The 20,160-nt window shown below is 35.2% G+C and overlaps 1 protein-coding gene across 3 annotated transcripts in view; it reads right to left on the reverse strand.

Annotated features, from left to right (window-relative positions):
- Positions 1-68: 68 nt before the first annotated feature.
- Positions 69-20,160, reverse strand: part of pals2b (protein associated with LIN7 2, MAGUK p55 family member b) — a 25,722-nt gene continuing 5,630 nt past the window's right edge. For 2 of the 3 annotated variants that reach the window (XM_073822381.1, XM_073822380.1), the window contains 11 exons: positions 11,163-11,281; positions 10,703-10,855; positions 9,436-9,588; positions 9,057-9,284; positions 6,922-7,053; positions 6,744-6,840; positions 6,427-6,495; positions 5,153-5,314; positions 4,837-5,039; positions 3,855-3,983; positions 69-1,131 (listed from right to left, as the gene is read on the reverse strand). In XM_073822381.1, the coding sequence (XP_073678482.1) occupies positions 955-1,131; positions 3,855-3,983; positions 4,837-5,039; positions 5,153-5,314; positions 6,427-6,495; positions 6,744-6,840; positions 6,922-7,053; positions 9,057-9,284; positions 9,436-9,588; positions 10,703-10,855; positions 11,163-11,279 (1,620 nt within the window). In that variant the 5' untranslated portion in view covers positions 11,280-11,281 and the 3' untranslated portion in view covers positions 69-954. Of the gene's footprint in view, positions 1,132-3,854; positions 3,984-4,836; positions 5,040-5,152; positions 5,315-6,426; positions 6,496-6,743; positions 6,841-6,921; positions 7,054-9,056; positions 9,285-9,435; positions 9,589-10,702; positions 10,856-11,162; positions 11,282-15,742; positions 16,080-20,160 lie in introns of those variants that run through there. The other variant, XM_073822379.1, reaches the window with a different exon arrangement.

The raw sequence follows: 20,160 nt of genomic DNA on the forward strand, positions 1-20,160 counted from the left end.
TCTTCAAAACCTCTGTTTGATTGCAACATGCACTTTTACAATTATTAAACGGAAAGAGGAACAAAGAATAACAATGGTCAGTGTGTTTATTGCCTTGTTGTAACGGTCTTGTTGACATAGAGACAAAAATACATTTGGCAGACAGGTCATGGCATTCTGGGACATATTTTAAAAGACATTCAAGAAAGAAGAAAGACTGAAATCAACAGTACTATTTGTTCGGTTCTTCAAGGATAAGACGACACAGACACAACGTGCAGCCCAAAAGTTGTACAACAAACAAAATCAGTGAATGAAATTTTACAAAACACACTATAAATAAAACAAACTGCACACGTTGATATGGACTTTTGCATACAAGAGATTCAGTGCATCTTTTTTGGATATGAAGAGAAGCAAACAGTTAAGAGATCAGGGTCTGCGTAAACAGTTTTATGGTTCATGGTTTTAGGATCTAGAATGTTCCACAGGAGCCCTTGGCCTGCTACACTCTTGTCAGGTTAGTCCTTCATTTGAGTATAATTCAAAACATCACAGTAGGTTCAGGAACTACAAAATGAAAAAGGAGAAACATGTAAAATCTACAGTAATAAATTAAAAAATATGGCCTCTGATTCGCCAAGGCCAGTTTCAGTTGCCTCATTTTTCTTCTTTTCCAACTCCAAAGGTGTTACAAATAGAAAGATATTCTTTAAAAACATACAAATACTAAAATAAATAAGTACTCTTCCCTTTCAGTTTGAGTAGAAAAAACCTTGCATTGTGTGCTCAATAGTGAGGCTGGGGGTGCTTTCATGGCAGACGACGCTCATTTGGTTGGTCAATCCAAACGCGTGACTTCACTGCCCCACATCAATCGACTCGGATACCAATCATACACACACACACACACACACACACACACACACACACACACACACACACTCTTGTATAGTGATCTTTTAAATGTTCCCCTTAGTAAACCCAGCTCACTGGAACCCACTGCGGTTCAATGCAGAGCTGGTCCACAGCCGACTGCAGTTTCTCAAACGCACAGTCTAGGTTGTCATTGACAATGATGAGGTCGAAGTAGTGTCTGTAAGTCCGCAGGATACGAGCGCTTTCATCCACGGTCTTCTTCAGGTCCACATCCTGTGAGAAAGAGAGAGAGAGAACAGAATAATTACTTGAATTAAGAGAGAACTCATGATGTTGACAGGTTGACAGATATTCAGTGAAACTAATCATTATTAAAGGTCCACTGAAGTGCTTTGAAACACGCAGCGTTATTCTATGCATTGATGTAATTTCAACTGAAACAGGAATTTTTAAAATAGCTAATAGCATTTCGTTTATATCACAGATTGGGCCAGAGACGTTGAGAGACGCTCTGTGAAGTGACAGCGCGAAACTAGACTTCATTCGCCCTAACGGATTGCATATTTACACTGTCTGAATCATTCCCTGTCACCTATATAGTGCACTATGTGCCAATTACCATACAGAAAATACAAATTCTGTGAACAAGTGACCGATTTCAGCCGCAGCTTGGGCGTCTATTTATAGTGCAGGGGGTGGGATGCGTCTCATTCTAGAGAGTATTTGATTGAACAGAAAGTTTGCTGAGAAGCTTAAGTGCAAGGTGACGTCATCAAAATCCGTTGATCCATATTGGCGGAAGTTACAGACTATAAGTTTTAAATGCTTATATCTTGTAAATGTGAATTTTGTTATTGGAGCACACTAGCTTACAGACCTTAACCTTAAAGGATTAGTTCACTTCCAGAACAAAAATTTACAGATAATGTACTCACCCCCTTGTCATCCAAGATGTTCATGTCTTTCTTGCTTCAGTCGTAAAGAAATTACAAATTAATAAAGGTGCTTTAAAAGCTTCTTCACAGTGATGCCATAGAAGAGCCATTTTTGGTTCCACAAAAATCTTTCAGTCAAAGGGTCTTTACAGAAACGTTTTGTGAAACAGAAAGGTTCTTCAAATGTTAAAGGTTCTTTATGGAACCATTTAGACAAAAAAGGTTCTTATATAGCATTGTGAAGCACCTTTATTTTTAAGTGTATGTTTTTTGAGAAAAACCTTTCATGAATTTTCTCCATATAGTGGACTTCTATGGTGCCGGCAAGTTTGAACTCCCAAAATGCAGTTTAAAATGCAGCTTCAAAGGGCTCTAAAGGATCCCAGGCAAGGAATAAGGGTCTTATCAAGCAAAACGATTGATTATTTTCTAAAAAAAAAAAAAAAAAGTACTATATATATATATATATATATATATATATATATATATATATATATATATTTTTTTTTTTTTTTTTTTTTTTTTTTTTACCTCGTCTAGCCCTGCGATGCGTACTCTGTGCACTCCGTTCAATATAGTTAGGGTTTGTCGAAAAACTCTCATCTCATTTTCTTCTACAACTTCGAAATCTACCTACATCCTACATCGCTGCAGTACCAACCCAGTGTTTACAAAGTAAACATGCAAAGGCGGCCAAAAGCCCTTTACAAAAAAAGGTAAAACAGCGATGTAGGATGATTTTGAAGTTGGAGGAGAAAATGAGATGGATTCGTAAACCAGATTCGTCTTGAACCAGAGTGCACAGATTCCGCATGTACATCACAGAGCTAGACAAGACAAGCATTTGTGGTTAAAAAGTGTATAAATTGTAATCTTTTTTTAGAAAATAACAGATAATTTGGCTAGATAAGTACCTTCTTCCTTGGCTGGGATCCCTATAGCGGCTAACCGGAAATCTTGCCCATTAATACCCTACCGTTGCTTCAGCAGTGGGCAGGACTAACGTAGAAGTGGTAATTCCATTGGCTAACATTCACCTATCACTGACCGCATTTTGATGTTCTCATATAAGTGTGTTCGATGTTATGCCTTTAAACTATATTTTTTTTACTGGATCAAATAAGGTAAAAACAGTAATACTGTGATTTTTTTTTTTTAATTGTAATATTTATTTATTTTAAAATAAATAATTTTAAAATGTAATTTACTCCTGTGATGCAAAGCTTAACTTTTTTTATTACACCAGAGTGCTCAAGAAAGATTTCTTTATGTTTATTAAAATTTTTGAGAAAACTGTGATGCATTTTTTTCAGGATTCTTTGATAAACAGGAAGTTCAAAAGAGACATTTTTTAAATAGAAGGATTTTTTTTGTAACCTTGTAAATGTTGACCTGTCACTTTTGATCATTTTAATGCATACTTGCTTTATAAAAGCAAAAATCTTACTGACCCCAAACGTTTGAACGTCAGTATTTTATGTGAACATATTTAAAGGGATAGTGAAAATTCTGTCATTAATTACTGAACTAATGCATCATGAAACTGTCATGAATGTGCATCGAAGACTGACAGGGAAGAGAAGAAATTGTTGAATAAAGTCATTTTTTTTCTTTGTGCACAAAAAGTATTCTCGTAGCTTCATAACATTATAGTTTAACCTCTGATGTCACATGAACTATTTTAACAATGTCCTTACTACCTTTCTGGGCCATTTAACATGGTAGTAGCATTGCTGTCTTTGCAGGGTCAGAATGAGGGTGAGTAATTAATGACAAAATTTAATTTTTAGATGAACTATCTCATGTTGAAAAATACAGCATGGTGGAATATTTTAGAGGCAGATAAAAGTGTGAGGTGTACCACCACTGACATAAATGTTGAAGTGGTTAGGTGGAACATGTCACCAAGCAGGAAATGCTTGCAGGATGTGCCACCATTATGGCAAGCATATTTTCCAACCCAAACTTAAAACGACACAAATATAGTGTGAGTAGGTCATCCTGACAGAGCGAGGTCAGATTTTCAGAACACCAGCCCTGGAAAAGTTAAATAGAACTCACTGTGAGCTGTTTGGTGGTGAGTCCAGCATCAACCACAGCTTTGTGCATAGCCTTCAGTGTGTCGAACTCTGGCGCTGCGATGAACACGACATATGGCATGAACTCTGCAGTTTTTAACACCTTCAGAGCCTGAGGACAGATGATGTAAAAATGTAAAACAGTTCACATTTAGAACACAAAGTTAAAACAGCCATATCCGTGCATGATTACACACTATATGGTTTATAGCGAAGTCTCTGACATCTCTTTATTGTATTAAAAGGTGCACAAATGTATGTAAAAAGCCTTTATACAGTTGAAATTACAGCATGAGCCTCTCTGCTTCCCACACTGAGTACCTGTGAGTTTACATGATGGTTGACTGAAGCGCAACAACAAGGTGAAGCTTACTGGAAAAAGTTTGTGGTATGTTTGTCTAAAGGTTGTGTTTATTCTAATGTAACCTCCACGGAGGGACCACCGGTATGTAGGCCACTAATATGTAGTCTACATCTCATGAGAAACCTTCAAGTAGAAATAGAGAAAGTAGAAAGTAGAATTCCTGATATATGCACCTTTAAATATACGAGAATAAATGTCTAAAGATTATAGAAAATGAATAAGTGCTTATAGATAATATGTGTCCCTGAAACACAAAACCAGTCATAAGGGTCCATTTTTTAGATACAACTATTTGAAAATCCGGAATCTGAGAGTGCAAAAAATCGAAATATTGAGAAAATCGCTTTTAAAGTTGTCCAAATTAATATTTTTTGGAAATATTTACGGTAGGACATTTACTAAATATCTTTGTGGAACATGATCTTTACTTAATATCCTAATGATTTTTGGCATCAAAGAAAAATCTATAATTTTGACCCATACAATGTATTTTTGGCTATTGCTACAAATATACCCATGCTACTTAAGACTAGTTTTGTGGTCCACGGTTACATATAATGTCTGTGAACCTTTCTGAGATGTTTAGAGAGAAGACACTCACTTGAGGATTGACATCCAGGATACATGTGCGACCAGTGTTCACCACCTCATGGATGGAGTCGATTTTAGTACCATATAGGTTGCCGTCGTACTCTCCGTGTTCCAGGTACCGGCCTGCTTTGATATCCATCTCCATCTCTAGACGTGTTACAAATCTATACGACTGGCCATCTTGCTCGTCATTGCGAGGCCGCCGAGATGTGTCTGAGATATTGAGATAGAAGAAAAGAAACGGGTAAACCTATGGACAGGAACAAAGAATTCCTTTGCTTTTGTGTTTTTATTTAAAATTATAAGAGTATTCCTTGGGTACTCACGTGGTACAGTGGTACCAAAGCGGGTGGGATGTAGTACAACTAATCTGTTTTTCAGGCTGCGACGCCCCACTCCTTGCGCTCCAATCAGAATGAGGGTTTTCCTCTGAAACGGTGGCATACGTGCTACTTCCTCGTAGATCTGAAGCTCATGTCGATCAAACTCTGCAGCACAATGATTGATATTAGGATATACAGTTAAAGTCAAAAGTTTACATACACCTTGCAGAATCGGCAAAGTGTTAATTATTTTACCAATATAACTGGGATCGTAAAAAAAAAAAAATGCATGTTATTTTTTATTTAGTACTGACCTGAATAAGATATTTCACATAAAAGACCACAAGAGAAAATAATAGCTGAATTTATAAAAATGACCTTGTTCAAAAGTATACATACACTTGATTCTTAATACTGTGTTGTTACCTGAATGATCCACAGCTGTGGGGTTTTTTTTGGTAATAGTGTGTTCAACACTTAAACTGCCTGCTGTTCTTCAGAAAAATCCTTCAGGTCCCACAAATCCTTTGATTTTTCAGCATTTGTGTATTTGAACCCTTTCCAACAATGACTGTATGATTTTGACATCCATCTTTTGACACTAAGGACAACTGAGGGACTCATTTGCAACTATTACAGAAGGTTCAAACGCTCACTGATGCTCCAGAAGGAAAAACCATTAAGAGCCAGGGGGTGAAAACTTTTGAACAGAATGAAGATGTGTACATTTTTCTTATTTTGCCTAAATATCATATTTCTTTTCATTTAGTACTGCCCTTCAGAAGCTACAGAAGATACTTATATGTTTCCTAGAAGACAAAATAAGTTACATTTACCCTGATCTTCAAATTAAAAAAAGTTTTTTTAAAAAGGCTCTTAATGCATTGTGTTTTCTTCTGGAGCATCAGTGAGTGTTTGAACCTTCTGTAATAGTTGCATATGAGTCCCTTAGTTGTCCTTAGTGTCAAAAGATGGATCTCAAAATCATACAGTCATTGTTGGAAAGGTTTCAAATACAGAAATGCTGAAAAATCAAAGAATTTGTGGGACCTAAAGGATTTTATTGAAGAAGTTTAACTTTTCAGGACAAAAAAGGGACTCACGAAAAACTCTACTAAACAAAAAACACAGCTGTGAATCATTCAGGTAACAACCCAGTATTAAGAATCAAGTGTATGTAAACTTCAGTAGTTTTTGTTTTATTTTAGTTAAGGTCCTTTCTGATTACATTTTTATAAAAGTTTCATATAACAGACAAAGTACTTTTGTCTACTTACCTGCATTTTTGGCAGTGAGGTACATCATTTTTTTCTTCTTTTTACCAGTTATTGTTCCACACAGGATTCCTAAAAATAGAGAAAAAGAAAAAATGAGTGAAAGAGCTATAACATGTAATGTAATACTACAGTTGTCCACTAGATGGCATTATATTTGTATTTGTTTGTGGACAAATTTACAAATGTATCCCATAGTTGTTACAAAAGCATAATACATTATTATAGTATATGCTTAAAACAGTGTCAGAAGTTTCAGAAAACGCTTCTCATTTTGTTTCATTTCATGTTTTCTCAACAATAATGTGTTTAAGTATAACCTGCTCCATCCAGGTCTTTAGGAACAAATGCTTTCCTCTTTTCCTCTAGAAACTGACTGGGAATCAGGCCAGTACCCCCTTCCGTTAAATGGCATGCCTGTCAGTCAAAACAATACGGTCAGTGACAGACCAATACACATGAGTGAGAACAGGTAAGTAAAAAGCACAGAAATCCTACCTGCCACCAGTTTGGGTCTTCTCGATTGACAATCTGCAGGATATCACCCCTTTTAAAAGCAAGCCCTGCCTCTCTGCATGGAATGAGATTGTCATTGGTTGGATTGTAGTCAAAATGTGGCTGCACATAAACCTGAGAGAAATAAAACAGGTGGGATTAATCCAAACGCTAAAAAGCACTCATAATTATTATATGCACTAATACATCTCCAAATATTTATCAATCAGCAAATTACTTAAAAAACATCACACTATCTCAGCATTGTGGTCCCATTCATATGTGCTCATCTCATAATTGCAATCTTTTTAACATAAGTTTTAACTTTTAACCTTACACACACGACCTTGTACTAGATCAAACGTCATGATCCGACAAGTGTAGGGACTAAATCTCCATGGCAGATCTCCAGGTTCACCGCAGATTGAGGAGGAGGGGATGATACAATATTTACATAAATGTATTTGAATAAGAAGCGATATATTGGGGCCTAGTGTCACTGACTTTGAGAAATTGAATCACAATAACAAAATGATTTATGTTATTAGCAAAATCCCATTCTAAAAGCTTCTTGAGAAGCCATAAATATGTAACGCACACAGAGGGAGATGTGAGATACAGAGAAAATACCAGGAGCCATGTAATGAGATTGAATTGTGCGTGTGTGTCTTGCCCCAGATAGCATGTGGAGTGTTATTAATAGGGCTCTCAGGGATCTTTTTTACTACAAAGAATCATGGGAATTCACAAATGGCCAAATGCAACCCCAAGGATGGATGTTGAATGTGTTTCGGCATTCAGACAAATTCACATGTGCGTTTTAAATTTTTACGAAACGCGTATGAGTGGATATGAACTACATAAGTGAATATGAATTTGATTATGCATATTTAGTGTCTACGTGCAGTTGTTTTTATTGTTTGGGGTCAGTAATTTTTTTTTTTTTTTTTGAAGAAATTAATACTGTTATTTAGCAAATACATATTAAATTGATCAAAAGTAATGTTTCACAATATTAAAATTTTTACTGCATTATTAATCAAATAAATACAGCCTTCATCAGCATAAGAGACTAGAGCTGGGTAATAAATGTTTTTCTCGATTTTAATAGATTCTCATTTTTACAAAACAATATTGATTGATAAATCCCAAGAATCGATTACTCTAGCCTGTTTTCACTTAATGAAGGGGAAATTGTAGCACACATCCCATCCAATAAATCACAATAAGCTTTGAGCTTCATTAATTATGAAACAAAGTCTCAGATTTCAAATTCTGTCCATTTAATTCCAGTATTCAAAAAATATATGCCGTTTTAGCGCTGTTAAATGTGGAGTGACAGATTGCCGTGGCGCCTCAGTTCAAGAGAAGTAAGAACAGGAGCTTGAACTGATCATTTCTTCAGTTTTAATACCAGTTTCAGGAGGAAATAAGCATGAATAAACATCCATAGGTGTGTTAAAAGAAAGAGTACAACTTACTGAAACCCGTACCCATCTCATGTAATCGCTCAAGGTGTTTAACCCGCGGAACGACGTCAATATCGTCAACAGCTTGTAAACAATATGTCATAAAACGTCACATTTACCTCAGAAAAACATATTCAGTTGGTAACCATAAACTCGTGAGTCAGCTAGAAAAAAAAAGAACTCTACTGACGAGCATTTGTCTAAATATATGTACCATATAACGCATTCATTCAAATATTTACTGTTCTTCAATATTTAATTTGTTAAATAAATCCGTCAAGTTTTTATGACAGCCAGCATTTAAAATGTCTAATGTAGACATTAGAATTCTAAATACGTAATTGTAAAGTTAGCTTTATTATTATAAAAACTTAATTAAGTGTAATTTAATTGTCTGTATACAAACCAGTTAATTATAAGATTCAATATTATAGTAATGTAGTAACAACTGACTGACTGAAGATTTGCCATATACTGTACCTGATTTATATCGAAAATAATCAATACTAAATCAAATTCAATCATGAAATTAATGTCAAAACCCAGCCCTGTAAGAGACTTCTTTCAAAAAAACATACACAAAAAAAATCTCCCTGACCCCAAACTCTTAAACAGTAGTGTATATGAATATTATTGTGTGTGTGTGTGTGTGTGTATGTGTGTGGGTACCTGTGGTGGCGCTGGAGCATCTCTATAGCTTGGCAGTATTTTCAGTGTTATTCCTCCACTACATTCTTTAAGCATCTCCTGGAGTTCTGTGGGATTATTGCCAACGTCCTTGCCGTTCACCTCCTTTATGATGTCACCCACATGCAGCAGCCCCTGCCTGTCAATCAGCCCTCCGTGAAGTATCCGAGCGATTACCAGGTCACCCTTGTCCATTCGGAAGGTCACACCCTGGGCGAAACGATAGCATGAGTAATGACACGCATACAGATGCTTTTATTCTATTGCATCTGCCTGTCTGGATATTGACTGAAATTATGACTGGAAAAGTGGTGCTTGAACTTGTGGTCACATACACATCTGTATATTTACAAATACACACCAGAGGTTCTCCTGCTTTCTTGCGGATGCCAATCATCCTGACCGCATCAGCCTGCATAAGAGCGTTGTTTACTGCTGCATCATTGGTCACTTCAGGAGGGGGTGGGGCTTCATAGCATTTTGACGCCACCATGTCGTGGGCCTCCAGAAGAGACTGAAGTGAAGAGAGAAAATGAGAATAAATTACTGCAGAAAATATACTGAGGAAATTATAAGAAAAAGTGAGAAGGCACAAGACAAGAAGGTATGAGATGAGACAAAAAAGAGAGACGAGATGACACAAGATCAGAACAGGAGGTGCCAAGAAATGAATCAAGGTGAGAAGAGAAGAGATAAGACAACACCATTAAGATAAATGAAGATAAGGTATGAAATGACATTAGCAGAGATGTGAAGGTGCAGGATGAGATGATATGAGATGAGATGGTACGTTTAGTCAAAAAGAGAGGGTGAGAAGGAACAAAATGAGATGAAATGAGAAGGTTTGAGATGAGATGAGATGAGACAAGAAGGTACAAGGTAAAACAAAAGAAGATGATATAAGAAGATGATAAGGTACTCAATGAGATGAGAAGAGAAGGCATTAGAGAAAAGGTTATGAGATGAGATAAGACAAGGAGAGAAGGTATGAAATTAAATGAGATGAGAAGAGAAGGTATGAGATGACACGAGATGGGATGGTACAAAATGAAACAAAAAGAGAATGTAAGAGAAGAGATGAGATGAGAAGGTTTGAGATGTGACCAGATGAAAAAAGAAGGTACAAAGGTGAAACAAGAGGTAGGAGAAGAAGGTTTGAGATGACAAGATAGGAGATGAAATTAAATGAGATGAGAAGAGAAGGTACGAGATGACATGAGATGAGACGGTATATGATGATAAAAAGAGAGGGTAAGAGAAGAGATGAGAAGGTACAAGAGGAGAGAAGATGTTACAAGGTGAGACAAGAAGAGAGAGAGGGCATCAGATGAGACAAGTAGAGGATGTAAGAGATGAGATGAGAAGGTATGAGAAGAGAAGGTACAAGATGAGACAAGACTAAAGACTGAAGTATGAGATAAAAAGGTACAAGATAGGATGAGAAGAGAGGGCATGAGATAAAGTGAAAAGAGAGGGTATGAGATGAGATGAGATGAGGAGAGAAGGTATGAGATTGAATGAGATGAGAAGAGAGGGTACAAGATAAGACAAGACTATGAAGTATGAGATGAAATGAGATGGAAAGGTATAAGAAAAGAAGATAATACAATAACAAGAAAATACTATACCTGAAAGTGGGGCTCCTGCAGGATTTTGGAGAGCTCTGCAGCACTGTCATCTCGTACACTCAGTCCGCTGATGTCACCCAGAATCTCAGTCACAAGCTCAACGTTATTCTCCTGCACTGCCTCCAACTTCACATCCTCCAGACGCTCATGGGCCTGATCACAAACATCACAATCATCTCATCATTTCATCAATCAATTAATCAATCCATGAACTGATATTTCTAACCATGTCTACTTGCCCCTCTCTGTGAATTCAACACACGACACAGTTCGATCATACAAGTGCATGACTTTCTGAATGCGTTGATAATGAGTGTGCTGTTCAAACGCAAGTTTAATATCCAATAATTATCCATATCATTCAGTCTTAATCAGTCACAAATTAAATTTGTTTTCAGACGAACCACATTAGCAATGCAAATCAGCTAGAGTAAAGTCTAGGCAGCTGGGTGCACCATACCTTGGCCAGCGAGCGGACGATAGGACTCTCCATGACGCCTTTGAGGAAGATGAGGTCAATGTCTTTGGCCCCGGTGGTGGCGGGCAACTCGCCCAGGTTATCCAACACCTGCTGCATAGCTGCACGCAAACAGAGAGAGCTGTTACGACATAAGACACACCTGCAACACGCTGAGGATTACACACCAGGGTCAGAGGACGGCAAAAGATTCACCTGCAGGATTAAACAAACTTCACATCACAATAACAGATGGCTGAAATATAACACCCCTTTTCAAGGTACTATCATCTGCTTATCGTACGCATTTAGCTATTCTTTTGTTTTCAGTGTTCATTTGATCCACTCAGGTCATTTCCTGAGTGTGAACAGTATAGTGTGTGAAACACATGTAGTATTTAGTTGTATGTGTGTAACTAGAAAGAGATGCCAAGTATATTTACTAACATGATATAGGCCTTGTGTTATAATCAACAAGGTTATAAAAGTCATAATAAATAAAAATGTAAAAATGTATAGGTCAATGACGTGACAGTGAAATTTTCTTTCCGATTGTTTTTTTTTTTCAGTTAAAAAAAGATACATATATATTAAGTACCTATCCTATATATGTACTCACTTCAACTTTCCAACGTCAATAACCCATATACAAAAATTTTGATACAAATATAAAACATATTTTCAATTATTCAATAAATAAATAAAATGCATTTAAATTTTTTAAAATATATATATACAGTCAAGCCCTAACTTATTCATACCCCTGGCAAGTTCTGACTTAAAGTTACTTTTATTCAACTAGCAAGCTTTTTTTTATTAGAAATGACACAGAAGATCCCAGAAGATAAGAAGATGATGTACAAGAGGCATCATTGTGGAAAAAATGATTACTCATCTTTTATTTACATTTGAACAAAAAGTGGCATGTCCAAAATTATTCATACCCTTCTCAATAATCAATAGAAAAGCCTTTATTGGCTATTACAGCAATCAAACGCTTCCTATAATTGCTGACCAGCTTTTTGCATGTCTCCACTGGTATTTTTGCCCAATCATCTTTAGCGATGAGCTCCAACTCTTTCAGGTTGGAGGGTCTCCTTGCCATCACCTTGATCTTTAGCTCCCTCCACAGATTCTCAATTGGATTTAGGTCAGGACTCTGGCTGGTCCACTGCAAAATGTTAATGTTTTTGTTACCATTTCTTCACCACTTTTGCTGTGTCTTGGGTCGTTGTCGTGCTGAAATGTCCACTGGTGCCCAAGGCCAAGTTTCTCTGCAGACTGCCTGATGTTGTTGTTGAGAATTTTGATGTATTGCTCCTTTTTCATGGTGCCCTTTACTGTGATTAGGTTCCCTGGTCCACCGGCTGACAAAAAAACCCCAAAACATTAGGTTCCCACCACCATGTTTGACAGTGGGTATGGTGTTCTTGGGGTTGAAGGCTTCTCCTTTTTTACGCCAAATGAAGGCTACATCATTGTGGCCAAACAATTCAATGTTTGTTTCATCTGATCATAAAACAGAAGACCAGAAGCCTTCTTCTTTGTCCAGATGAGCATTTGCGAAGGCCAAGCAGGCTTTTGTGTACCTTATCTGGAGAAGTGGTGTCCTCCTTGGTCTGCGTCCGTGGAACCCAGCGGTGTGCAGTGTCTGTTGGACTGTCTGCCTTGAGATGTTGCCACCAGTAGAGCCCAGATTCATCAGGATGGCCTTGGTGGTGATCCTTGGATTCTTTTTTACCTCTCTCACTATCCTCCTGGCCAGCAGAGGTGTCACTTTTGGCTTTCGACCACGTCCTCTTTTTCACAGTGAGGAACGTCTTGTATTTTTTAATAATACTTTGCACTGTAGCCACTGGAACTTCAAAACATTTAGATAAGGTCTTATAGCCCTTTCCTGACTTGTGAGGAGCCACGATGCGCAGCCGCAGGTCCTCAGTGAGCTCCTTTGTCTTTGCCATGACTGTCCACAAACCAACAGCAGAGAGCTTCTGTTTTTCACCAGTTGAGTTGATTAAAACAGCTGTTCCCAATGAATCAGGGTAATTAGGATGCTTTAGAACAGCTTGGACTATTTGGAATGGTATAGAACTTTGGATTTTCCCATAGACTGTGACAGTTTGCAAAGGGTATGAATAATTTTCGACATGCCACTTTTTGTTTAAATGTAAATTTAAAAAAGATGCCAATGATGCCTCTTGTACATTGTCTTATCTTTTGGGAGAAGCCTGTCATTTCCAGTCAAAAAAAAAACTTGCTGGTTGAATAAAAGTAACTTTAAGTCAGAATTTGCCAGGGGTATAAATAATTTCTAGCTTGACTTTTTGAAAAACATTAAATACATTCATATTACATTTCTTTATTACTTGTTTTGTATTACTGTTTAGTCAATCTAATGATAAACCCAATCTCTAACACGGTCATTGACAAATCTCCCTCCACATCTACAAACACAACCATTTTGTGAGGCCAAGCGCTCAGCAAGTCATGTGACTCCACAGGTCATAGCCTGCAGTGGTGTAATCCATCTGTGACAGTAGAACAGAACAGAGCGCGTATGTGTGCTTACACACTTACTCTCCATCAGGAAACAGTAGGCGAGACCAACAGATCAATATTTAACATCAGTTCAGTGGTTCAATTCCACTCACTTAATTCAGGTCAGCCAGTGTTGTAATCCAAAAACAACCATCAGCAAGCTCTGACATTGTGCCACTGTTTATTTTCTATTGCAAATGTGTCACAGAGAAATGCACCCTGGGGCCTCCCTTATTTGGCTGAACAGAGTGCATAATAGATGAACTGACAGAGTAATAAACAATTGAGGAGGACATAAAACACAAATGAACTTACATGCGCACTCAAAAATGAGTGCATGCAATTAATGTTAACGTATGTGTGTGCAAGCAAACACTTTAATAAAAACGTCCTCTCATATCTGTCACATTCTGTAAGCTGCGTTTAAATTTTAAAGACCTAATTAGAAACATTACTGCGCAGTTTGACAGTTAAATTACAGTTTTGGCATGTACTGTTATTACACTCCCAAAGATTTATTTACACAAGTGATTTACAGTAAATTCCATCATGCACAGTCAGATGATCTTTTGAGTGACACACAAAAACATATGAAAGCAGTGTGACTGGCCTCAAAATATAAGTTTTCTCAAAATATATTATTGTTGATGAAAAAAAATGATTATATATACAATTATATGTACAGTCTCTTTCTGCTCACCAAGCTGCATTTATTTGATTTAAAATACAGCATAAGCAGTATTTATTGTGAAATATGTTTACTATTTTAAATAACTACTTTCTATTTGAATACTTTTCAAAATGTAATTTATGCCTGTGATCAAAGCTAAATTTTCTGCATCATTACTCCAGTCTTCAGTGTCACATGATCCCGATTCTAATATGCTGATTAGCTGTTTAAGAAACATTTATTATTATTATTATTATCAATATTTAAAAGAGTTGAGTAAATTTTTTCAGGATTTTTTGATAAATAGAAAGTATAAAAAAAGTTTACCATACGTAAACCTATTTCAGATAAATGCTGTTCTTTTGAACTTTCTATTCATCATAGAAACCTGAAAAAATTATACTCAGCTGTTTTCAACAATATAATAATGATAAATGTTTTTTGAGCAGCAAATCAGAATATTAAAATGATTTCTGAAGGAGCATGTGACTGGAGTAATGATGCTAAAAATTCAGTTTTGAAATCAGGAATAAATTACATTTTAAAATATATTCAAATAATAAACAGTTATTTAAAATAGTAAAAATATATTTTGAAATTTTACTATTTTGCTGTTCTTTTGATCAAATAAATGCAGGCTTGGTGAGCAGAAGAGACTTAAAAAAACAAAACAAAAAAAAAAACATTAAAAATCTTACTGTTCAAAAACTTTTGACTATAAACTGTGGCCCATGAAGGATTGGCAGATAAAAAAATAAAGAATTAAATATATAAAATTATTATAAAAAGTCCAAACATTATCATTATTATACTTACTATAATTAATAATATTCAAACATTGACTCATTTAGGTTAATTAACTAGCAATATAGTGATTCAATATAAAAAGAAAAAAATATCAGTCCGTCGAATTCTGAAACAATAAATGAATCTATTTCAAGATAGAAAAAATAGCAGGTAACTAATTTGAGGATTTAGAGTGTTTGTTTTTTCCACCACCAAAGAAAATCTGATCACTATTAGACAACAAATGAATATTTCTGTGTTGATTGAATCGTGTGGAACTTCTAAATTGCATTTTTTCCTCAAGTTTTGGAAGAGATCCTCTCTCACCCTCCAACTCTGCCTGAATTTCTTTTAAAACAATATATAAATACATATGAAACATATACCTGTATGCAACACATCTGTCAAACCATTGCTACAAGCTACGCTCCCTACTCGCCGGCACACTTTGACACAACTTGGCAACCCATTAATTTTCTCTTTTGGTTTAGTCAAAGTATTTCACACCCCTCCTCTAAGAGCCATGAAATGCCATTCATATTTGAACATATAATTACAGAGGAAACGAAACAACAAGAAAATCTCTAACCTCCAGAAGTATCTTCGCTCTCAACAAGTTCAGACGCCCCCTCCCCAGTTTCGGCATCCGAGTTAGAACCTGCTCCGTTTGAGAACATTTCGCTCACAGTGAGAATCATTCCTGCTGTAAAATCTGACCTCAGCTCTCCAAAACCGCAAGAAAAATGCTAACTTGCCAATAATAACAAAGAATGATCAAATAAAAACCTACTCTGACTGTATAAAAAAGCTGGCAGGAGGTAGAAGAGTGAAAAAAGAAAGACAGAAAAAGACGCCGAGTGACATCCAAAGAAAGGAGAGAGAGTATTCCAGACGCCTACCAAACACAGATGTGGAGACACACATACACATTCATACACATACACAGATCCTCTTACTAGCGCTTCACTTAAAAACACACATACAGCCCTCCCTCTAAACATCTAATCCCACAGTCCCCTCCTGCTGTTTTAGACTCCGCCCCCTCTCATCAGAGACGGCCCATCGCCCAGTTAAGCCCCCCAGTGCATCTTACATAAGTGTCCTTATATAAGCTCTCAAACCAGGGGACTGAGGGGCCAACCTGAGATTCACCCACCCTCATTCAATGTCTCCTGCTGATCTTTCTGCAAGTCTTATGCTGATGATATACTGGGAAACTTTTTGAGCAATTTTATCGGGCAACTTTTTTTGAGCAATGTTGCTTGGGCACTTTCTCATTAAAAATGGGTAACACATTTCTATCTGGAAAATTTAGATCTGTTGTGGGTTGCCTGGCTGCCCGTTTACGGCAACATTTGCCAAAGTTGCCCGGCAACATTGCTCAAAAAGTTGCCCAGTGTATCATCAGCATAACTCTTCTTGCCCCAATTCTGGTCAATTCTGAGCATTCACAGTGAAAATTTCTGCTTTTCTATATCAACAGCAACATACTGCACTCAGCATTTCAACACAAGGCCAAATGATCTGTATATGAAGGATAAAGCTTTACTCTGAAAGCAATGACATGTTATGACCTTTAGTTCATGAGTCTCATTTCATGACCATCATACTGAACCAAGAATTCCAATCAAACTGGTTATTTAAGCAATTACCACCTAATTTAGGATTCCAATTCAATTAAATACAATACTATTTCAAACATACATTATGCACATTGTGTCAGGACTGAGTCAAGTTGGTTTCTTTGAACAAAATTATTAGCCAGTGGCACTAATTATTAAAATATTATTTTAAAATATTTAACTACTATACATGAAATATATAATAATACACTACATTATAAGTTTGGGTTCTGTTAGATTTATGTTTTTGAAAGAAATCTCTTATGCACACCAAGCAATATTTCTTGCTAAAATAAAATAAAACAAAAATCAGTTTTAAAAACAAAAAAACCTTACTCACCTGGTATTGAATGGTAATGAACAGATAACCACATTTCTGATATTTTCTATGTATATATTTATTATTTATAAATGTATGCATTTATCGTTTCTTAATTATTATTATTTTTTATTATTTGTTATTTATTTATACATTTATAATTGCTAAAGAATATATATATATAATATATATATATATATATATATATATATATATATATATATATATATACACACATACACACACAAAATAATATTCCTTTTAAATAATTAGAATTATTTTATGTTTATATAGTTATTATTATTTATATTTAAACATTTATAAATGATCATATATATTTATATATATATTATCAAACAGAATTATTTTATGCATTTATATAGTTTTTGTTATATATATATATATATATCAATCAAATACTTTATCAATTCATTATTATTATTATTAACAAAAAGATTTATTTTAACTTTATATATTTTTTATTTATATGTATACAATACATTTATAATTGATAATATATCTATATATATATTATTATCAAATAGTTATTTTATGCATTTATATATATTTTTTATTATTTATATTTATATATTTACATATACATTTTATGTATGTATGTATGTATGCATGTATGCATGTATGCATGTATGTATGTATATATATATATATATATATATATATATATATATATATATATATACACACACACACACACACACACACACATAAATACATACATACATACATACATATATATACATTTATAATTAATAATAAATCTATATTATATATTCTCAAATAGTTATTTTATGTTTATATTTATATATTTTGCATTATTTATACATTTATATTTAATTTATACATTTATTATAAATTTTGAGTATTTATGACACCAGACATTCAGATCTTAAAATAGACTGAAATGAATAAGACTGAAATAGTTTAAAAAATAAATGTAAAATAAAAACAATCAATCAATCCTAAGAAACAATTTACTGACCCAAACTTCTGAATGGTAACGAACACATTCCTGATATTTTCTACATTTCTGAAACGGTGTGTGTGTGTTCACTACTGTGTGTGTGTGTGCACTTGGATGGGTTAAATGCAGAGCACAAATTCCTAGTATGGGTCACCATACTTGGCCTCACTTCACCTCCTTTCCTTTCCTTTTATTTTTAAATTATATTAATATATTTACAATTTCTTATATATTTATACATTTATAATTGATTATGAAACACTGAAAATAATAAATGTTTATAGTAATATTACAAATATGTATCAAAAATAATGTGTGATCTGGATGAAATAAATCCCCGGGTTGATGCCATCTGATTTATACTGACAGTAAAATGAAATAAAATAAAATTTTACAATTATTTATTTTCCTTTTCTATACAACCATATTCAAAATCTATAGTCTAGCATGGCCAAACTGCCCTAATTTGGAAAAAGACATTCAGAAGCCATAGTCATAGCTCATCCAAATGGCTGGTCTAAAATAAACATCTCTCTGTTTAATACTGATACAGTAGCCTAGTCTGATCTGAGGTCAGTTTGTAGAGGCATCCAGCAATGATAGTCACTCTCTTGCACAGCTGTGCCGTAAGCGGATACGATCTGTCCCTAATCCAGCGCCCCTCCCCCACATCTCCCTTTCTTCCTCCCCCCTGTCACGGCATTGCCTTCAGTAAATCTGACCCGGATTTTAATCTCAATACAACCGTGCTGGATTACAGAATCCATTATGTGCTTGTTGGAGCAAGGCTGAAAAGGTACATCTAAGCATCAGATGTGTAAATGACTCATAATTGAAGAGGCGGGAAAGAAAGAGGTGATGAATAATGCCTGAGGGGTGAGATACTTCCAGTAAAGGTCCATATGTTTACTGCACATGTGCTTAAAATGATGCATTTAGATGGAAACCGCAGGGCGTTTAGAAGATGAATTCAGCTGCCATCTTAACATTTAGCATTAGACAGTTAAACAAATAGCGATTTCGGTTAATTTCACACTGCTTCCAATCATAAATATGAGAAAACAATTTAAAGAAGTGAATTAGGAGACAATGAGTTAACAAATTACCTCTGACAGCCCATGAACATGCAAATCATCATCAGCTTTCAGGTACAATCTGCAGTCGCAGAAAAAGCCCATTATCTTTGTAAGGTATTAGCGTGCAGGCCAACTCCAAGCTACACATACAGAGCCTTTGTAATTCTAAAGTACTAATATAAGCCTGTAGCAACTGTAGAATGTACCTTTAGCTGCATTTTATGTCTACCATGTCCCATAGACGTAATTAAACCCACATTAATGCTTGGATTTGCCAGCAACTGTAAGTATATTTAGTTAACATTTGCTCTTGGTTAGCATTACTTTAGCTAGCTACAAAAATATATATATATTTTAGTAGGCTTAAATGTGTGGAGAGAGACTATGAGGACTTATCTGACCAACAAATAATGGAGTTACAATACATTGTAAACCTTTCCAAACAAGCACTTTTATTCAAGCTTACTATAGTTAAATAAACATAAAATCATTAATTAAACCTAAAGCCATAAAAAATCCATTTGTTTATATTTTTATTCCAACTAGTTGCCAGTAAAACATTTCTCATTTAATTTTTTTGATTTAACTTGAAAAATAATAAAAACTAAAACTGGAAAAAAATGAATAAAAACTATAGACATGTTTTATAAAAAGTTGGAAAATGTAGCAGACTTATAACATAATTGAACAAGTCAGAATGTTTTTAGCATGATTAGTATATTACTAGTGTCAGAGTTATGTCTGTTTTGTCTTTGGTTTTTCCCATTTGTCTTCCCCCCTTTGATCTGTCATTTGGTTTAGCCCTTCGTCATTGTGATTCCCTGCACCTGTCCTTGTAATTATTAGTCATCTGTGTCACCTGTGTTTGATCATTAGTTTGTCTTTAAGAGTCTGTGTTTGAGTTCAGTTCTTTGTCGGTCCTTTTGTGAAATAGATGTGTGTCTATATTCCTGCCTTGTTCCTGCCTTGTTCCACTTGGAGATTTATATTAAATATATTGTATTTTGT

The sequence above is a fragment of the Garra rufa genome, chromosome 17 (genome assembly GCF_049309525.1).
Source record: "Garra rufa chromosome 17, GarRuf1.0, whole genome shotgun sequence".
Classification (NCBI taxonomy): Eukaryota; Metazoa; Chordata; class Actinopteri; order Cypriniformes; family Cyprinidae; genus Garra; species Garra rufa.